Source organism: Drosophila navojoa, chromosome X (assembly GCF_054131105.1).
Source record: "Drosophila navojoa isolate 15081-1374.11 chromosome X, UAZ_NAV_1.0, whole genome shotgun sequence".
Lineage (NCBI taxonomy): Eukaryota > Metazoa > Arthropoda > Insecta > Diptera > Drosophilidae > Drosophila > Drosophila navojoa.
In genome coordinates this window covers 21,346,916-21,368,015 of record NC_142895.1, presented here as the reverse complement: position 1 = coordinate 21,368,015, position 21,100 = coordinate 21,346,916, and the positions used below count along the sequence as shown (strand labels likewise).

At 37.5% G+C, this 21,100-nt stretch overlaps 1 protein-coding gene and 1 long non-coding RNA gene across 5 annotated transcripts in view; both read right to left on the bottom strand.

The window, feature by feature from the left end:
• LOC149090703 (uncharacterized) overlaps positions 1-21,100 on the bottom strand; it is a 128,259-nt gene that overhangs the window by 43,294 nt on the left and 63,865 nt on the right. The window lies entirely within an intron of this gene.
• alpha-Man-Ia (alpha-Mannosidase class I a) overlaps positions 1-21,100 on the bottom strand; it is an 81,239-nt gene that overhangs the window by 42,586 nt on the left and 17,553 nt on the right. Inside the window, exon 1 of one of the 4 annotated variants that reach the window (XM_089264075.1) lies at positions 6,402-7,555. The exons of the other annotated variants lie outside the window; for them this stretch is intronic. Coding sequence (XP_089120201.1) covers positions 6,402-7,115 — 714 coding nt within the window. The 5' untranslated portion in view covers positions 7,116-7,555. Of the gene's footprint in view, positions 1-6,401; positions 7,556-21,100 lie in introns of those variants that run through there. 4 annotated transcript variants of the gene reach the window in all.

Sequence of the window (21,100 nt, the reverse complement as noted above, 5' to 3'; positions counted from 1 at the left end):
AAACATACGATCTTAATGAAACTTTCAGGGCGTAATTATATGGTCAAAATGTGTGTACATTCCAAAGCGCAAGTCTCTAGTACTTGAAATACGTTTTTTACAAATTGGGGGCGAAGGGGGCGTGGTATCCAAAATCTGTTGATTACAAAATGTTTGTATTCATCATCTATATGTACACAGTAAATCTGAAGTCTCTACATCTAATAGTACTCCGATGAGGCTCAAAAAACAAAATCAATTTTTCGATTATTCTCGATAAAAAAGTTATCGGATGAGTTATCGAAAAAATAAAGCAAACTCGTACTGCGTATGGTATACACGAGTATGCACACAAAATTTCAGCTCTCTAGCTTTTATATCTTCTGAGATCTCGGCGTTCATACGGACGGACGGACGGACGGACGGACGGACGGACGGACGGACGGACGGACAGACGGACAGGGCTATATCGACTCAGCTCATCGTGCTGATCAAGAATATATATACTTTGTGGGGTCTGCGATGATTCCTTCTGCCTGTTACATACTTTTACACAAAAACATTATACCCTGATTTCCCATTTTCAATGGGTTCAGGGTATAAAAAAAAATCAAGGAAAGAAAAGAAGAAACCCTATTTGCTTTTTGCTAGCCTAGAATAACGCCTCCCCGTGACATTGGACATTCCGTGTCCTTGCCATATCCGCTTTGTGCCCAATTGGAGCTTATTATTCCGAGAGTCAACAGCACGAGCTCCAATTGCCGCTGCCAATGGCGAACCCAATACCATTGTCACCTACCTGCCCAACCACATTGCATTCAGTGCTCGGCGCGTTTTATCAGAATGAGGCCTTAGCATTCCAGGCAGCCTTTATTTATGCCACATTTGCCGCATGAAAGCCCACAGTTGCAACTCACCTGCAAATAGAAGAAGTGGAGAAAACGAAAATTGGGATTTAGATTGGGGTTTGACTCTCAGTTCTACTCATCAGTGCGGTTCAGTTCAGTTCGTTCGGTGGGGGTGGGTGGGGTTGGCAGGCGGCGACCAGACCAAGGCGCGTGTTTTCCATTTAAAGAGGCTGCTTTGCATTGCAATTGTTGCTATAAAATATGCGACGTCATGACGGATGCGTCTCGCTGCTACCCAACTGATTGGGGCAAACAGAAAATGCCGGAAAATGGAACGGGAAATAGCTAACGGAAAATCGCTTAACACTCAACATAATAATAATAACGATGCAAAATAAAGAATTATGTTCATCTGGCGCAAGCTGATAGATTGTCTCGCCATGAATTTGTAATCATTCAATTATTATTGATTGCAGCTCTGCGCTAGCTAATACCGATAGCTCGCCTGATGAATATTTTCTAGAGCTGCGCAGTTGCAAAACCATTTTCTACGTGATTTTTTGTTTCTTTTAAGTTTACTCAAATTGGTCGAAGTATTTAATAGTCTTGTAGATCTATTGAAATCTATTTGTTATATATATATTAAGTTATTATAATACATACATAAATATATTTCTTTATATATGTACATATGTATATACAAAAAAGCAATTAAGACCTACAGGTCGAGCATTACCGACTATGGAATACTCATTCACGTCTTATTTTTTCGATTTGCAATGCCTCTCGTAAGCGAATCGAGAAGGTCCTAATATTTCTTTATTCGAGAGTTTAGACGAATATATGCTCTTAGTTTCAACAAATGCTTTAAGCAGAATCAATATACTCATTTCACATTCGCGAATGAATAAAAAATGTAATTAATTAAATTTCAGAATAAAAATCATTTAAGTGACTTCTTCAATTTTATATAGATTTTTCATAAAATTTAACCATAATTTTAAGAAGCGTATTTCATAATTAAAATATTCATTAAACATATTAATTTCAAGGAAAATTTTGTATAATCAGTTTTGTTAAATATTTTAATCACATAAAATATAATAATATTAAAAAGTTTTGATTATGAAAGATATACCTCAAGTATTTATAAAATATTCTTTATATTATATATATATATATTATATACATATTATAATATTGTTCTCCCATTTACGTTGATATTTCAGAACGTAAAAATTCGCCTGGCGAATATACAGTTTTAGATAGTAAAATAATTTGATTGCTTAGCGATTCTCGTCTCGATGTCAATTAGAGGAAATTCAGTCATGTAAAGAATTCCATTTTAGACTGAGGCACATTTTTGGGTCTATTACCACTACTTGAGCGGAATGGAAATGCGAAAATCTGATGCGCTGGCCAATGCGGGCAGTAATAATTTTAATTTAAATAACAGGATCATCGTTTAGTCAATTTTGTTCTTTCATTTTATTTTTCGGCGCTCTCCACATATAGAAGGCACGTGACGAGCCGGCGGCGGTGTGTTGAGAGCGTTAAGGAATGTTCCCAGCAAAGTTCGGTTCAGAACCCCCTTGGGGTCAAATGTGATTTTGTTTACCTAAAAGTTAAGCAATTTATTATTAAGAAACTTTTACAAGCGTTGCTACCAAAAGAGCGAAAGAGAGAGATAAGGAGGAAGAGAGAAAGAGAGCTGGTGAGAAAAACAGCGAGAGCGTGTAGGCCGCGCCTCAATTTTAATGCGAGGCTAGTCCGAAATGTATGCCATATACTTTAATGGGATGACCTGTGTATGAAAAATGAGCATATTAAATAAAACATAACAAGAAACTCCGGCCCAACTCCGGCCGGGGCTAAAGGCCATGAATCGAAACGCTGAAGGGCTGCCAAAAGCCGGCTCGTTACGCTCACAATGTCAGCGCGCGAGAGTCTGAGTTATTAACAAAATATGAAATAACCAATAAAGTTTACAATCTCTGCACGCATATATTAGACCCTAAATGATTTAATGAAATACGGACACAGCTGTAGTCGGATTCTAGGAATGGCCCGAGTCGAGCGCTAGACAATCTTGTTCGTAATTTTCTTGACAAAAGAAATGAAGGAAACTTTTTCTGATCGAATTGACTGCGATATTTCCTTTGAACTGCATGGACTGTGGAATTGAATGGTGCAGTCGAGCGGCACCGACTGCCTAATACTCGCTTATAGTCTTAGCAATGAAACTTTTCAAGCTCCCATTTTCTATCGATAAAGAAGCTTGTATACTTCCAGATTTCTCTTGATATAAAACTTGAAAAGCTGCATAACGAGAGTAAAAAAGATTCAACTGTCTTAAGACTGTGCGTGGTAAAGTAGAGTAGAGAAATTATTATATATATATTATAGTAGTATCCTTATTCAAACAATAGTAAATTCAATAAAGTTTCTAGATCTAAAACTAAAGAAAATACAGCTTTAGACCGTGCCTATATATATCTGATATATATTTTTGGTTTGGGGTTGTCTATACGAACACATTTTCCAAATTTGAAACCTCTCTAGCAACATGATTGATAGAGTTTCTGTTATAAGATTTATTTTGGTTTAGCTATGGGCGTATATTCATGGATGATCTTCACACTTTACAAGATCAAAGTACCAACGAGCATAGGTATCGAATTTCATGTCTTTCATTTGCCTTCAAACGGACAGCACGACGCACATTACATATACAAAGCCAATATACTCTGCCTAATTGCTCAACGTGTGTTATACCAGAAACCAGAGCTTAAGAGTTAATAAATGGGCTATTAAATATAAATGGGTAATCCAACATATGCATATACATATATATATTTCATATATTATATTCCAAATCGATTTCAATGAGAGATAAATTAAATATATTGACATGATATATGCTAAAATATCTTTACACTCGACGCCAATCAATCACGTCTCCCACTCATTGAGGTCGATGGAGGAGGGACGAGGAAACGGAAATGGCTAAAAATTAACGTTGTTCATTAATGAATAACGCATTAAATATGCATCAGTTTAATTTGTTTGTTGTTTTGCTGTTTGCATGTCTTCCATCTCTTTTCAACACAACAACAACAACAACAGAAACAACTACATACATATATGAAAATAAAAATGCAAGTAATTAATTTCACACGGAATAAGTTTGCAAACTTAATTGGCTTAGCGTTGGCTTTTGACTGATTGCCAGCCAGATCGGACCGCGCCAGTTGGCGGTTGACGGGGGCGCTTGAGGATGGGGTGCCGGAGGCGGGCCGCAGCACGGGTTGGAGCAATAAGCTTTTTTTTTTAGCATTAAACATTCAACAACATTCACTTAACGCGCTCGCCTCTCTGCCCCTGTGCTCCACTTCACTTGACTCTGTCCCATACACTGCTCTCCACTCTCCCCGCTCCGCACCTCTTCGGCTCGACGTTCGCGCCTCGTTCTCAGTCGTGCACTTTACTTTGCATTTGGAATTGCCTTCGCAGCAGTCAAAGCTTTAGCCTGAACTTTGCCATAGCTCCCCTGAGCGAGAGGCAGAGGCCGAGGGAGAGGGAGATGGAAGCAATTTCGTAGCTGCAATCGGATTCGACATAAGAAGCTTTGGAAAAATGCGAGATGAGAGATTTAGTGGTCGCCCGCGCCATTAAGATGCGAATACAATGATTTCTATTTTTTTTTTTTTTTTTCACTATTTATTTTTCTCTTTCTTCTCTCTGTTTTTTAGTTTTGTCGAGTATTTGGTTTTCTATTTCTCCCAAGTGCCATTCAAACTATGCTAATTATTGTAATAAGCCCCAAAGAACAGAGAAGGAGAGAGAGAGAGAGAGACAGGGGGGGAAAGACTGAAACTGAGAGCTGGCGAGAGACCAGCTGCTCATATATCATTCATAGAGCGCTTATTCAGCTTTGTCGTTGGCTTTGCAATTGCCAAAGCGAAGTGCGCAAAGTTTTCCGTCGTAGAGCTATTGAATTCAACTGGTTCTAGCGCGGGGCAGCTGAACTCTATTCGAGAGCTGCATAGCCACTGGTCGAACAGAGATCGACAACCGGCGATCGATGATCGGTTCAAGGCATTTACAAGCGCTTGGGTTGAAATGTGCTTAGGCTTCATACTTTTTCATACAGAGTATATTGTCGGATCGTCTGTCCATGAAATGGTACTCTAGTCTTATAGAGAATAAAAATAAAGCTCCCACACACTAGGCAAATCCTACAATACTATATCTGGCCTAACGGAATCGTTATTATTGTAGGTACTCGAGAGATGAAATTTTAAATCATCTTCAAGCGTGGTATATAGAAAATATGCTAACATTTTTAAGAGCATGGAAAGAAAGATGCTATACCATTTCATAAAATATTTTGCATAATACAAAGACGTGATTAAATTTTACTAGGGAAAGCGAAATTATTTAGTGAATATAATACATATATATATATATAATTATAGTTATTTTACTGTAAGCTCCTTTTAAGGGTTCTGTCAAAAACCATACGCTTACGTCCTTTGAGAGGGTGGTAAATCATTTATAACTTTATCTTACAAAATTTTGGGTCTGGGGCCGCAAGGGAATTATTATTCAGATAATCTATAAGCCGATGCTCGATCCTCATGAATGCCGACATCTAGATTTGAATTACGAATCTCGATTCAACTATTTTCGCAACATGAACGAGTATTATGCAGTCAGTAGTAGTGCTCGACAGTCACATTCTCGCTTATTATTTACTAATGAATTAAGAATTTATTATTGTTGACTATAACTTTCACAGCAACATTGTTTTGTAAAAGAAACAGATGCTATGAATGCGAAAGAATGTTTTAATTATAGTAACTAGAGACTAATTAAATTACAACTACACAAATTAAGTGGGGTCCAGCAATATTTTCTAAAGTGTTCACGAAATATTTCACTCAATATTAGCCATAAATATAATGTAATATATTTTATAGATTCAGATCTAATCAGAGCAATAATAATCTGATGAGCTTCCAAACGTATCACAAATGGGCATTATCAAGGCTTCTAATTAGGAATATATATATATTATGTATATTAAATTATTATAAATTAATCATAGTTTAGTTCTAAGTGATTTGAAGTTTTATTATATTTATTTTTGCGCATTTTACAAAAGAAGGAAAATATCTTAACTTAAGTCGAAAGTGTATAAAAATATGCTTATCTTATATAGAGATAGAGTATGCTATTGAGAGCTCACATCTGTGTAGATCTAACGTTTTGACAGTTGGCTTCACATCACAAATTGACAATAATCGTTTCTTGAATTGTTTTGGGTATCTATGACTATGCCTAGATTAAAAGTGCACTAACTTTTATTATAAAGCAAGTTTAAAGATAATTTTAATTGTTGCTGTTGTTGTTGTTATAGATAACAGCCAATGCAAAATAACAATAACATTGAGTCAAACAATAAAATGTGTAAACAGAAAATTACAATTGCGACAGCAATACGCAGTGAAAGCTACTAGATAATAAATCTTTCCGGAGCGGTATGTGAGACGTGCCGGACCTTTAATTTACCTGTTTGACATGTGCGCGACGCTCGAATTGAATGCCCGCCGGATTATGATCGACAATGTCTAAGACCTGCTCAGCTGTTGTTGTTGTTGTTGTTGCAGCTGTTGTTGCTGTTGTTGCAGCTGTTGTTGTTGTTGTCGTTGGTGGTGTTTGCGTTGTGGCTGGCGCTGCTGCTGGCAGCGATATGGAATCAACATTGCCCTCCATTAGCGCATCCGCCGCTTGCAGCATGTGCGGCATCGGCATTAGATTAACGCCGCCAATCGAATGGGAGTTGCTGCTGTCAGTGTTGCCGTTGCTGTTGCTGTTGCCGTTGCTGTTGCTGCTCCGTAAACCAATTTCGATAACAATTTTATTGGGCTGCGCTGGCTGCTGCTGCTGCTGCTGCTGCACTGACTGCGGCTGCGCTGTGCCCAGCAGCCGTTGCAAATTTCTGGGATGCGCTGCTGCTGATATATAATTGAGATCGCTCTTGGATAGATGATGCTGCTGGAGCGTCGAGTACTGCTGCTCGACGAGGGCGGCGCGCGTTTGGGCGGCCTGATGTCCGCCATTGGCGGCCGCCGAGTCGCTGGCGACCTTTTCGCGCAGCTTCACGATATTCGATATGTTGATGCTGTTGGTCAGTGTGATGCCCGTGATGCAGACCAGGACGATGGTCAGCAAGACGCCGCAGATGACTAGTGTGGGCATGCGAAAGCATTTTCGGCTGCACATTTTGTATGCACACTTGTGGGGCTTAGTTATCGGGCAGAGTTATCGTTGATCGATTGTTATCGCTAGCGACAGCGCACAAATACATACATATATATATTACTACAACTAATTGTTGCTCAATTGAAATACAGTTAGAGTTTCTTGTTGTTGTTGTTGTTGCTTTTGCAGTTTTGCAGTTTTGCACTTGCTTTGATTTTGTAGTCTTTGTCTTTTGCACTTTAGCCCCGCCGTCGCCTGTGGTCAGTCGGCTTCGGCTTCGGCTTCGGCTGCACTCGGCTCGTCTGGGCCCAGAGTTCGGCTCTCGATTCGCTTTCGCACTCTGCCGCCCGCTGTGGTCAACGTCTGCCCCGTTGCGCTGCTGAAACTCGAATGCAACTGCAGCGGCGCAGCTGAACTCAGCGCATTGCTTTGACACCGTTGCTACTCGCAGCTTCAGCTTTGTCTCTCTCTCTCTCCCTCTCCTTCTCTCCCTCTATTTTTTGTTTTGCGCTCTGCTGCGATAATTTCAGCTGCACGTTCACCTTGGCGCCGGCGCCGCCGCCGCTGCTGACGGCAAAGCCATTGCAGCTGCGCGCTGCGCCAAGTCAACTTGCATGACGTCGCTCGGTTGTTGTTGTTGTTGATTTAGCTGTTGTTGTTGTTGTTTTCTTGCGTTCGCTTGTTGATACTGTTATTGCCTTTGCAATTAGTTTGAATGAGCTTTGAGTTTGCTGCTTTTTGTTTGTTTTTTTTTTTTTAATTATTTTGCTTTGCCTCTGCTGCTACAAAGGACTGCAAATAGCACAATAGATGGACGCGCGTAAGACACAAAATCCCTGAGTCCACAACATATTGGAGTTGAGCCTGCAGTTGGCTCGTTTGCCTATCGCTAAGCAATTGCTCTCTGTTTAGCCACTAATTGAAATGTCTGCAACATGGCTGGCCTCGCTAACTGTAATTCACGTTAATTCCGCTGACTTGTTAAATTCATGGCACCCCAAAATCAAGTATGAGTTCTCTAAGTGGCAGTGCCAGACTTCGAGTTACCCTGCGCTCTGCCATAAGCTGATAATCCATTCATTCGCTTCTTTTTTTAAGCACAGATCATACGGATTTTGATAGATTTACCAAAATTTTATACTCTAGTATTTCAAATGATCTTATTTATTTATTTTTTTTAATATCTGAGAGGATGGTTAACAGGTACCCAAAATTCAAAGTATGCTTAGTCTCTGTGATCATTTTTGAGACTAATATAATTATTCAGAATTCTCAAGCGGTTACTGTACTCAACTTATATTGATAAAACAATAATTATATTATCGATTTTTATCGATAGTATGAAAAGGCGAAAAGTTATCGAAAAAATACAATAAAATAATGATTATATATTTGAAATTGCAAATTGTTAGCTTAAGATATCGCTGAATTCATACGCGATTTGTAAATCGACTAGCAACTACCCTGTAATTGAGTTTTACATCTGACTTCTGACTCATTTCAGTTGTGCTTTAAACAGTTTGCCAACTTTTTTTTTGCACAGCTGTTTTCCATACGCTACATAAGTGTAATTAAACGATCGACTCTAAACTTTTCTGGGAAAAGTAAAAAGTTTTTAAGGCAATACATATATAGAAACTATAAATTAATTAGCTACTGCACTTAAATTAATATACAATTTGTTTATAAGCCAAAACCCACTAGTTCCGTAGATCCGCTGACATGCTTAGACATAGGGTATATGTATATGCAAGCTATGCTATGCCTTTGCCACTATTTAAGGGCTCTACGTCTTATTTTTTCTGCTTCAAATTAATTAAACAACGAAGACGCAGCTTCATTAATTGAAATAAATAGAAATACAAAACGAAAAAAGAAAAGACAAAAAAGGAAAAACAAAACCAAAAAAACAAAACTCAAGATTGCGACACAAGCGGAACGAGTGGAACGTGAGAAAACTGGATGTGGATGGGTGCGTGTGTTGAATAAATGGGCGGAGGGCACGAGAAATAGAGTCAGAGAGAGAGAGATAGAGGGAGGGGAGGGGGGAGTGGTGGCAAGTCTCAGTGGCTCTGTGTGGTGCTGTGGGGGGGGAGGGGGCAACGATTTTATTACTCGTCGATGTCATTTGCCCGAAAATATTTCGACTAGGCAACAGGCGTTAATATTCAATTAAGCGAATTCTTCGCTTTGTGCGAGTGCGAGTGAGTGAGTATGAGTGCGTATGTGAGAAGGAGAGATAGAGCGAGAGAGAGTGCTTGTGCGTGTGGAAGCGTGTCAAAGCTCTCGTATGTCGCTCAATTAAATCCGCAAGTTTAACCCAAGCCACAAATAGAACAAAAAGCCACACGAATCCGAATTCAATTTCACAGCTGAGCCAGGAACCCCACGCAGGGCGCAGGGACTCTGGAGGGGGCAGAGACACGGGTCCGAGCACGTGTGCTGATCCCATGAAAATAAAACGCTCAATCCGAACAAATGCGAGACTCAGACGAAGGCCACGGATTTGATAAGCTGCATAAAAGGGTATTACGAGAAAAAAGACGATTTACAGCATATACATATATAGAAGGAGAAGAAGTTTAATTTCTTAATTGCTTGGCGATAATTATGGGAATGGAACAGGAAGAAGGTGAGAGTGCCTTGAGTTTTCCTTTACCCAATTCCAACTGTCTGTAGATCTCTAATGCTAAAAGGGTATTACGAGAAAATATATTAAGAAGGAGAAGCTCAATTTCTTAATTGCTTGGCAATAATTATGGAAATGGAACTAGAAGAGACTGAGAGTGCCTTAAGTTTTCCTTTACCCAATTCCAGCTGTCTGAATGTGAGCTTTCTATAAGGAATATTACGTAAAAAAGTTCATTTACAGCGTATAAATAAAGAAGGAGTGGAAGTTCTTAATTGCTTTTCGATAATTATGGAAATGAAACTAGTAAGACCACAATTCCCAATTCCCACTGTATGAATGTGAGCGATCTATATTAATCTCTAATGTTAAACGGAAGCAAACTGCAGTTGAAGAATTACGAAATGAAACCAAATGAGCCTGAGAGAGTGCCTTGACTCTCTCTCTGTTCTCAATGTCTGAAGGTTCTCTTTTTATATAGATATATAATGCTAAACGGAAGCAATCTGGAATAATTTCCATTTACCATACACAAGACAATGTGAGATGCCTAATGAAGGCTGGGAAACTATTCGTTTTGTTGGCCAAACAACATCGCAATGTTCTCCTAATGCCACTCGGCACTCTTAACTATTATGGGTAAATGGCCTGCTTATGGTAGTTCTGCTGCTGTTCGGCTGAAATAACTTAACCGAGCTTAAGTGCTTGTGCAATGCATTTATTTCGTCTCATTGTTGTGCGCAGCTACACTTAAGCGAACAGTACTTAAGGTGAGCGGACGGCATACAGCAATATAATGCCGGAGAATATGCATAGCCGGAGCTGTGGCATGCCAATGCACAAGATATTTTATTTGTGTGATTTTTGAGCGAGCATCTCGTCAAGTTGCGGCTCGGCTTTTGAGTAATTATTTTCAACAGCTTTTCGCTGGCGCTGCTCAAGGCGGCAGACCAGCAAACAGATTGCATTACGGACATAAATTTAACCAAAAAGGCGCCCACGCCCACGCCCAGCGTGGCCCAGCCGCAGCTGACAATGGCACAGCCGGAAGAGTAGAAGAAGAATAAGTTCTACATTTATGCAGGGACACGGCATCTGTCTCACTCTGTGCGCGTGTGTGTGTGCGCGTGAGTGTGTATCTCTATCTCCCTCTCGCTCTTCTTCCCCTCTGTGTTTGCTGGCGTGTGGCAGGACGTTGGCAACTTTATTAAATTATAGTAAGTAAATTGAAATTTTGCATAGCATAGTTTTGTGCGCAACGCTGCGTATACGTAATAAATGCATGCATGCAGCCAGGCAAATACCCAACGGACAACGTCAGGTCTTCCATTAAGTTTCATAGCATATTTTATGCAATTACAAAAGAGTTAATAACATATCATCTATTATTTAGATTTCATTTAAACTCGGTGCACAGAAATTTCCCAGCGACTCAAGGGAATCGCATTTAATCTGTTTGCAAACTAACTGTAATCCTTTCATTTCAGCATTTGATTTGTTCAATAATTTGCACTTTGCTTTATTGTTGTTGCGTTGTTGCCAAACGAAAAATGTTTTGTTTCCATTCACACACAAAGGATAATCAGAAACAAAACCTGGAGATGGGGCCGCCATTTGGCAGAGACAAACAAAGCTGAGAGCGCAGCTTAGCAGCTGTTGGCCGACTGTCAACAGCGCTGACATATCACATGCACGTTAGATTATTATTAATTATTCAATAATTAACTATCTGATGTCTTTTTCATTGGCGGCGCCAAAACAAACAAATCATCTACAACAACGGCAACGCGACACGCACAAATGTTGCTAATAAATATCTATAAATCCTGTTCGCAAGTAAATATCATCAATTATATCATCAAATGATATATAGTCATCAAATATATCAAATAACAGCATTCTGGCCGATATGCAAGGGTCTCTGCAGTCGATCTGCCACGGCCAAAAAAAAGAAGTAAGGAACCCATATATATGAGTATAATAATTAATATGATTTTTTGATGAATTTAATTTGTATATTAAGCTTATTAGCTGATAGTATATGATGTAAGCTTAAGAATGTGTGAAGGTTATGTGTAGTTAGAGAGGGAGAGGGAGAGGGGGAGAGGGAGAGGAGAGGGAGAGGGAGAGTAGAGGGAGAGGGAGAGGGCGAGGAGAGGGAGAGGGAGAGGAGAGGAGAGGGGAGGGAGAGAGAGGGAGAGGAGAGGGAGAGGGAGAGGGAGAGGAGAGGGAGAGGAGAGGAGAGGGAGAGGAGAGGGAGAGGGAGAGGGAGAGGGAGGGAGAGGGAGAGGGAGAGGGAGAGGGAGAGGAGAGGGAGAGGGAGAGGAGAGGAAGGAGAGGGAGAGGGAGAGGGAGAGGGAGAGGGAGAGGGAGAGGGAGAGGGATAGGGAGAGGTAGAGGGAGAGGGAGAGGGATATTAGAGGAGAGGGATAGGGAGAGTTGAGAGGGAGAGGGAGAGGGAGAGGGAGGAGGGAGAGGGAGAGGAGAGGAGAGGGAGAGGGAGAGGAGAGGGAGAGGGAGAGGGAGAGGGAGAGGAGAGGGAGAGGAGAGGGATTCTATATTATATTATATTATATTTATGGAGATTTATATTTATTATTTATATTATATTTATAGTTATGATTTATAATTGATATTTATATTTATAGTTATATTTATATGTATATTTATATGTATATTTATATGTATATTTATATGTATATGTATATTTATATTTATATTTATATTTATATTTATATTTATATTTATATTTATATTTATATTTATATTTACATACATATCTTTACCTTTTATTTTATTTCAAACTGACTTTATTATTTAAACTGGTGCTTAATTAGTTCAATTATATTCGGCATTATGTAAGTGGTTTTTATTTTCGTGGAAATTCATGATTATAAATGCATCAATTTAATTTAAAATGTTATAAATACACGTGCAACACTTTCATATTTGCAGTGAGAATAAAATTGATTACAAATTTCCTAGAATTTGTCGATTTTGCTTTATAATATATGCGATTATACTTCTAACAGGCAGTGGAAATTTAATGAATATATATATTTAATTCATATATACCATATAGTATATGTGTACTATTTGAATGTTGCTCGCCTTAAAGAACTGAAGGATCTGTCATTATCCTTGCTGTGCATTGCGCGTATTGACAGTAATCTGATGCCTCATTATAATTACTGTTGAATGAGATGCACAGCTCTTAAGAAACTGCGCGAGCAGCCTCACGTAACGTCTCAGAGAGATGGGCCCAAAGGGTTTCAAGCAGCTCTACTAATTAGAGACGCATTCCAAGTAGTATGAATGCGTCGAGTTCAGTTGGCTTTTAGAGAAATTGAAACCGCAGATAGAGACTCGCACTCTCGGATTCTAAATGTGTGCAGAGACAGACGGCTGCAAATAGCCAAGGACATGTCGTGAGCGTGCAACCTTGGATGTAAATCAGCGTACCAAAAAAAAAGAAGAAAAATGAAAGAGACAACAAAAAAATAGGGGAAACATCTGCTAAACAGAAGCCAGTGAGCTGCGCTAAGCCTAAATGGAATTGTGCAGCAGCAGCAGCAGCAGCGGCAGCAGCGACAAACGTGGCCAAAATGAAATGAACCTGCCAACGGATTTTCATGGACAAAAAAGTGCCAAATGACACAAATGAAACAACAACTACAGGAAAAAAAAATAAGCTAAAGGAAAAGGAAACCAGCAGCAAATGCAACTGAATAAAACAGAATGCAACAAGAAGACCCAGAAGACAAGGCAATGGCTATCCAATAGCAAGCCCCACTTCGTATAGACAAAAACAGCCAAAAAGTTGGCTAACAGCAAATTACACTCAAGTCTGCACATTCCAGTGATATAATTATTTGATAAAAACGAAAGCTGTTGAGAGTGTGAAATATGCAGAGCTATTAGCTAGCTGAAACGAGAGAGTGTATGGGTTGGCAAAATACCCTGTAATCGAGTAGAAGAGCAATGCAATCTATACATGTATTATACATTTTGATATATCATATATAACATATCAGATATCATATATCATACATCATACATCATACATTGTGTATCATATATAATATATCATATATAATAAATCATACATAATATATTATATATCATATATCATAAATCATAAATCATATATCATATATCATATATCATATATCATATATTATATATCATCAACATATACATCATATAGTGGATACCCTGTAAAATGGTATATGCCATCAATTGTATGGATTGCTTGCATGGCGTATACGTAATATTTGCAGTTGGCATGTAAATGTACGGCAGCAAAAGGACATTTAATTCGACCGGGAGCAATTAGGCAGCCAGCAGTCAAGAGCTAACAGCTAACAGCTAACAGCCCGCTGTCAGTCAGTACTCTATTGCAGCGCATTAAATTATTAAAACAGCACCACAGCCGAGTTCGGAACAATAAAAGAACAGCAGGAGCTCCAAAAGCAGCAATTGCAAGTCAGTTAGCTCTATGTTCGTGTCCACTACTGTCTCTGGCAGCACACATCGTCCTTCTGTCTGCCATGTGACCTGCTTTCAATTGTCCTGCTGTGCTGCTCCTTTAACTGCCTCTACTGCCGCTGCTACTGCTGACCATTTGAGCTGTTGTTAAGCAGCAGCAAACACGATACTCGCCTTCAATCTAATTCGGTTTGCAGTCACCAGCCCAATGCCAGAGCCAGTGCCAGTGCCAATGCAGTTGCCGCCGAGCAATCCTTTGGCCAACAAAAGATCTGCCTGCTGCTAAAATCAATACCAAACCCAAAGAAACCTATCAAACATAAAATGTCGCCGAAACGAAACACTCGCAGGAGCCTAATTAGTTGCAGTCAATGCCGAAAGCTCAATGACAATTGCTGCTAACAGCATTGAAATACTTAAAGAAAAACAACACTATATCAATCTTTTATTTATTTTTTTATTTTAAGCCAGAATTTCAAGAAAAACTAATTATTTTATTTCTCTATAAGCAGCTGTGGACGTAACTTATTCAGATGAACAAGCTAGTTGTTTTTACATTACTATAGCATTCTAAATTTTTCACTTTTCCCTCTATACAAAAATATTCTATAGATAAGCAGCAAAATGATTTCATATAAGTCATTCAAGTTCAATCAGATTCATCTAGTTCATGAACTAGTCATATTGATGCGTTATTCATTTGTTCATTCGTTCTTGAATCGAACTCTAAAGTTAAATGATAACTGCATGAGTTCTTTTACAACTCGGCTAGACTAGTTCAGTTCATGAACTACTCAAATTGATACAACTGTACATTCGCTCACAGCTAAAAAAGTCAATCCCACACTCTTGGTTCCTCAGCAGTTGAGCGCAAGTAAACTGTTCAGCAACTGAGCCAAAGAGTTTAGTTCTTGAGCAACTGAACTGTAATATATAATGATCACAGCATAAATGAATTTGAATTTTATTTTAATTTTAATGAACTAACGAGGTTTTTGAATGGATTATATAGTCTGAGCAAATTTTGTCTATACTACCAGAGACGGAAAGTTTAACTTAAAGCTAAAGACAGGCAGACTTGAGATATCATAAAAGAGCAGTTCATTTTGGAAAACAATAGCTAGATATATATATAACAATAAATGTATATACTTATATGGAGGTTTTAAGCTATAGAAAATATAACAAATTTATAAAGGGTATATGAAGAAAATTCCAAAAAAATTATTTGCTCTGAGTGTGGCTTGCATTTCAAGTGGATGTCTGAGTCGCAGCTCATGGGCAAAGTGCCAGACATGTCTGACAAGAAGACTCAGTGTACATGTATGTACATATACGTGTGTATATATCATGTACAAATACACAGATAATGCAGCCTATGTCTCACACACTCGTTACTCTGGGTGAGTCGCATTTGCATTTGCATTTTTGCCTCTTGTTGACTGCCATCGCACGCTGCGTGCTGCAGTTACAACCATTTTTATTTGATTTTTTTTTTTCTCGTTTGCTTCTTGTTTTTTTGTGCTCTGTGCAACAGCGACATCGTGCCGAACAGCAGAACATTTTGCCGGACATATTCGACGTGCAGCATGCAAATTGAATATTAAATCAAAGAGTTGCCATAATTTGCAGTTTTTAATTTGCAAAGAAAGATCAGAGTTTGCCAAGTCTCGCTGCGGCACAGTTCAAATATGTGAAAGCCATTCGCAAACACATATGTGTATAGAGAGACAAAGAGAGAGAGAGAGAGAGAGAGAGAGAGAGAGAGAGAGAGAGAGAGAGAGAGAGAGAGAGAGATAGAGAGAGATTCACAGGTAATCATAAACTCGTTCTGTTTGTCAAAAGAGATACGAGAATGAATTGAAATTAATTCAAACAAAAATGCAGCGTGGCCAGCTGAACGGGCGAGTGATAAGCATATAGTTTTTATTTAAGCTGATTGCCGGACGGATTTTAAATGCCCTAAAATATGTATGAAGAAAAGTCTACTCTATGTAGCTTGCGAAACATTATTTATTTTGACAAATAGTGAATCGAATAGCTCTTCATTAAGAACTTTTTACTAAAAAAAATGTTATTTTATTTATTTTTAAAAGACTTTTCTTGTTTTTTTAAGCTTATTTTTCCTAAACTTTTTTTCTTGATACTTTTTATATATTTTTTTATTATTCAAATGCTTTTTTATTTTATTTATTTTTTTTATTTTATTTATTTTTTGTTATTTAAGTTTTTTTTATTTTATTTATTTTTTGTTATTTTATTTTTTTTATTTTATTTATTTTTTGTTATTTTTTTTTTTTATTATTTTAATTTTTATAATTATTTTAATTTTTAATGTTGTTTGAATTAATATATTTTCATCATTTATATTTTAGCTATTTACATTTGTTTAATAGTTTTTATTATTTTAACTAATTTACTTTTTTTATTGCTTACACTTATTAATTTAAATTAATTAAGCTAAAAAAATTTATTTTCTGATCATATAATTTTTTATTTTTTATTTTTATGATCATTTTCAGTTTAATTTATAAGTTTAATAGACATATTTACGAATGTAAAGAAAATTACAAATAAGAAATATTCACTAGTTATGCACACTAGTTAATTAAATAAGAACAATAGCAAACAGAGCACAACAAGTGATGTGGGTCTACAAAAAAAAAAAAAAAATAAATAAATAAATGAATAAATAAAATTAAATAAAATAATTTAAAAAAAAAAAAAACAAAAAATAAATAAAAAACATAAATTACAATTTATAGAAATAAAATAAAAAGTAAGTAAAACTAAAATAAGTTAACGATGCGTATATGATGCTTTATATGTATATCGAATTAGTTTTTCACTTAAATTATTTTCCACACGCTGAATTACATTATCAAGTTTTTTTTTAGAGAAATAACATTTCGTATATTTGCAGTATATCCAATATATTGCCTATCTATCTCTCTTCCTCTCCAGTTTTGCCTGCCCGAATATGGTAAAAGGATTTTCTGGTTTCGAATTGGCTGCAGACAGGCATCAGTTGCCATTTGCCGTTCGGACTGATGACAAAAGACAGCTCCGTTCAGCAGCAGCAGCAGCAGATACCACAAAATGGAATACAAAATATAGCCGGGCAATTAAAATGCAACGAAATACGAATATGCGTCAATAAAAATACAAATAAAAATGCGAACAGCAAAGAAAAAAAAAAAAAAAAAGATACTGGCCAAAAAGTCAGCAGCAAATTATTCTCATGTGCGCCAAAAATAAATAAACTGCATGAGGAACAACAAAGAACAAAAAAAATAAAATAAAATAAAGTGACGCTCTCTGACCATGAGATACTCTAAGCTCTGCTAAGAGCTGCTATTCCAATTATTCCATATATTCATAGTAAACAATACATGCACACACACATACATATACACATACACTCACTGCGCAACGACTGCGCTTGAGCTTCCATATGGGCTTTATTATAGGCATTTAATTGTTGAATAACTCTTCTGCTGGATAGACTTGCAAATTTCAACTATCAGAGCAAACTGCAGAGGCATTTAGATGTGTGTGTGCGTGTGTGTGTGTGTTTGCTAAGGCACATGTCTCTAGTATTTGACATACGATATTTAAGAACTTGAGATATGGGATGACATATCTCAAATTCGAAATAAACTAAATAGTGTATAGAAATTAGAAATTTGCTAGTCTCCTAAATCTTCTGCATCTGTTGTCTCATTCAAGTTACACTTATGAGAAAATGGGCAAAATAAGATGAGTAAGGCAAAGACAAAAATCATCTTCGGTGTACAAAATCGTCTTTGATCCAGAATTGATGTAAGCATTGAAGTAAGCTGAGGAGAGACACTTTCTTGAACTGCGAAAGGTGATCAGATCCGTCGACTTGGCAGAAGCTGACGATGAAGTCAAAGTAGGGACAGCAAATGAGCTTAGATGCTTGGAAAAAGGTCTGTGAATTCGCCGAAAAGGTTCCTAGATGCAGGAGCGCACATGGCACTACTCAAGGCTCTACCTAGAGACAATGGAAAGTTTCTGATTTCAAGGCGGGAGATAGTCCCTTGATTATGGACTTTTTTAATAGGTATATAACCAGAAAAAGACAACCCGGCGGACAGTGCATAAGGCTTTACCTTTCGACCAATATATAATTATTATCATTATTGATTTTTAATGTACCAGTACTACATCACTACAGAATAACACACAAATAAATATATAAATTTATTAAAATTCCATTTCATTCCATTCATAAGCTCTTCTCCAGAATTTTTTACTCATATGTAATTTGTATAAAATGATTTTGCACCCTCCCATTAAATTCGGTAAATCACAGCATCAACAGGCAAAGTAAACAGGCGTACTAGGAAATCATTTGTATAAAATAACATGGAAAACGAAAATTAGGTAATTAACATAGATGCAGAGAATATTACGTAATGTTCAATGTAAATGCAGCATGTACATAGGAATTACAGCTAAAACTACTTTTACTGTATCTATCATAGCTAACTATATTGTATATATTTATTAAAGCTAAATCTATGAGAAGCAACTGAAAACTCAATCTCGATTGTTGGCGAATTTTCACTGGGGAAAACTTTGTACAAAAGAAATCCATCGTGACTTTTTTCTGCACTCTGTAGCCGCTACTTTATTATATGACAGCAAATGGGATTCAGCAAAAAAACAGAGCCGTGCGGTTAAGATCAGCGTTGCGCCTTCATGTTTTTATACAAATTGCACTTTTTGCCTGGTTTTGCTTTATGGCTAAAAGCATTTTGTAAGTGTGTGTGTGTGGCTTTTTCTCTTTTTTATTGCATACTTTGAAGCGGAGCAGACACGAATTATGACACGTTGACAAAACTGCGTTGAGCGCGCAATGAATTATTAATAAATAAGCGCAAGCCAAGTGGCACTGTCGCGCTACTGCCACCACAGCCGACAGTCGCTATTCCTGAAACTGGCCTAGATAACAGCTAATAGTCGCTACAATTGCCAAAGTCAATCAAATACAAACGGATTGCCAGCCAAACATCACAAGAGAAACCAAACACAACCAATAACAAGTTCAAGCCTTGCAGTCGGGTGTTATCGACTGCTGAATACACATTCAATATATATGTATTTATATTATAATCAATTTGATTTTTAATTATTTGTATTGTCAATTGATTCATCGATTCATATTTATATTATAATCAATTTGATTTTTAATTTGTATTATCATTCATTCATCGATTGTGGGCTGTCAACAGGCGTATGTAACGCAAAATTCAACTCTGCAGCAATAATAGTGCTCAGGATTTGCATAAATATAGTCTGATTTGATTTGAGATATACATATATAAATTTTAGCACAAGTTTTATAGGATCGCAAGAGAAATTCACGTGCCAAAAATGGGCACTCTAATACGTTGCCTTCCTCCCACTGAGCTTAGATATATCCGCCATATCTTTTAGAGCTTGTGTTTTCATTCCAAATTCCAATCAACTCTCTAGTACTGCAACTGCCATGGTTTCTGAAGTACCTATTTGCCACGCCCCTAGTGGGCAGCTCGTGAAAATCTGGTCACATGATAATTTAAGAGTATATGCGAGTATATCTTTCAAAATTGAAGCAATGCTTTGCATTCATATGGAAAGGCGAACGGCAATAACCAATATACTCCATTCACTTTTGTGAATGAGTATTAAAAAACAGGCTCAGGAACAGCAACAACCACGACGACAACCACGACAAACTACAATAAATGTAAATTTGTCTTGACATCAAATCAGACGTGTCAAACAGAGTTGCCGAGCACAGAAACAAGTGGCCGGAAGCAGCAGCAGCCAAGACCAAAGCCAAAGCCAAAGCCTCTGGCTCTGGCTCCATCAGAGCTGATGAATGATTTTTATGCCGTGTTTTTTTATACCCTTGTTTTCGTTGCTTTCTTCCTGTTTCTTTATTTTGTGCTCACTTTTATTTTTTTTTTTTGCATTCAGGTCAACGACAGTCAGCAGTCGACATATGTGTGTGCACACACACACACAAACACACATATACACACACACACGTACATATATCTAAATGGGTTGTCTTCAAAATTCCAGCGAAAGCAATTTAAAATAAAAATGTATAAATTTACAAGTAAGAAAAACGAAAGTCATTTGTATACGCAGGCTTATGCATTGATAGAGAGAGAGTGAGAGAGAGAGAGAGGGTGGTAGACGAGCAGAGAGCGGGTTAGGGAGAGCACTCCTGCTGCAAGGATTCCTCCACATTCGGGTAGACCGTTTGGCAGACCAAATTTATTTGGCCTTGCCCAAAAGTAAACGTAATCTTACGGAAATCCATGTATTTCGTTTCCGTATGCTGGTTTGGCTGCAGCTGCAGGCGCAGGTGCTGCTGGCACAGGTGCAGGCATACAAAGGACCGTTCTAAAAATATACGAAACAATCAGTGGGGCTCACAGTTAGATTAACTGCGACGATAAAGCAGCGCATAACTGGTTGGAGTTTTGATAGCGAGTCAAAGGCTAAAGAAAGGCTAAAAAAAAAAAAAAACAAAGCTAAAGCCAAAAGCGAAGCAAAGAGAACTGACGCGTCTTCTGAGAGCTGAAGACACGCCCTCAGCGAAGTGACGCCCATACTTTGAGTTTGTGTATTTAATTTCATTCATTTCTATTTATTCTGTTCATTAATAATTTATTCATTTAGGTTAGTTGTTCTTGCATATTTTTGTTATTTTATTATTATGTATTTATTTGTGTGCCTATCGATTTATTTATTTATCCATTTCCTTATTTTTCTTGATTATATATCGACTTGTTTGTTTTTGTTTCTATTCATTTTTTAATCAATGGCTTTGTTTTGTTTTATTTTTAAGAGTTTTTATTTTTTG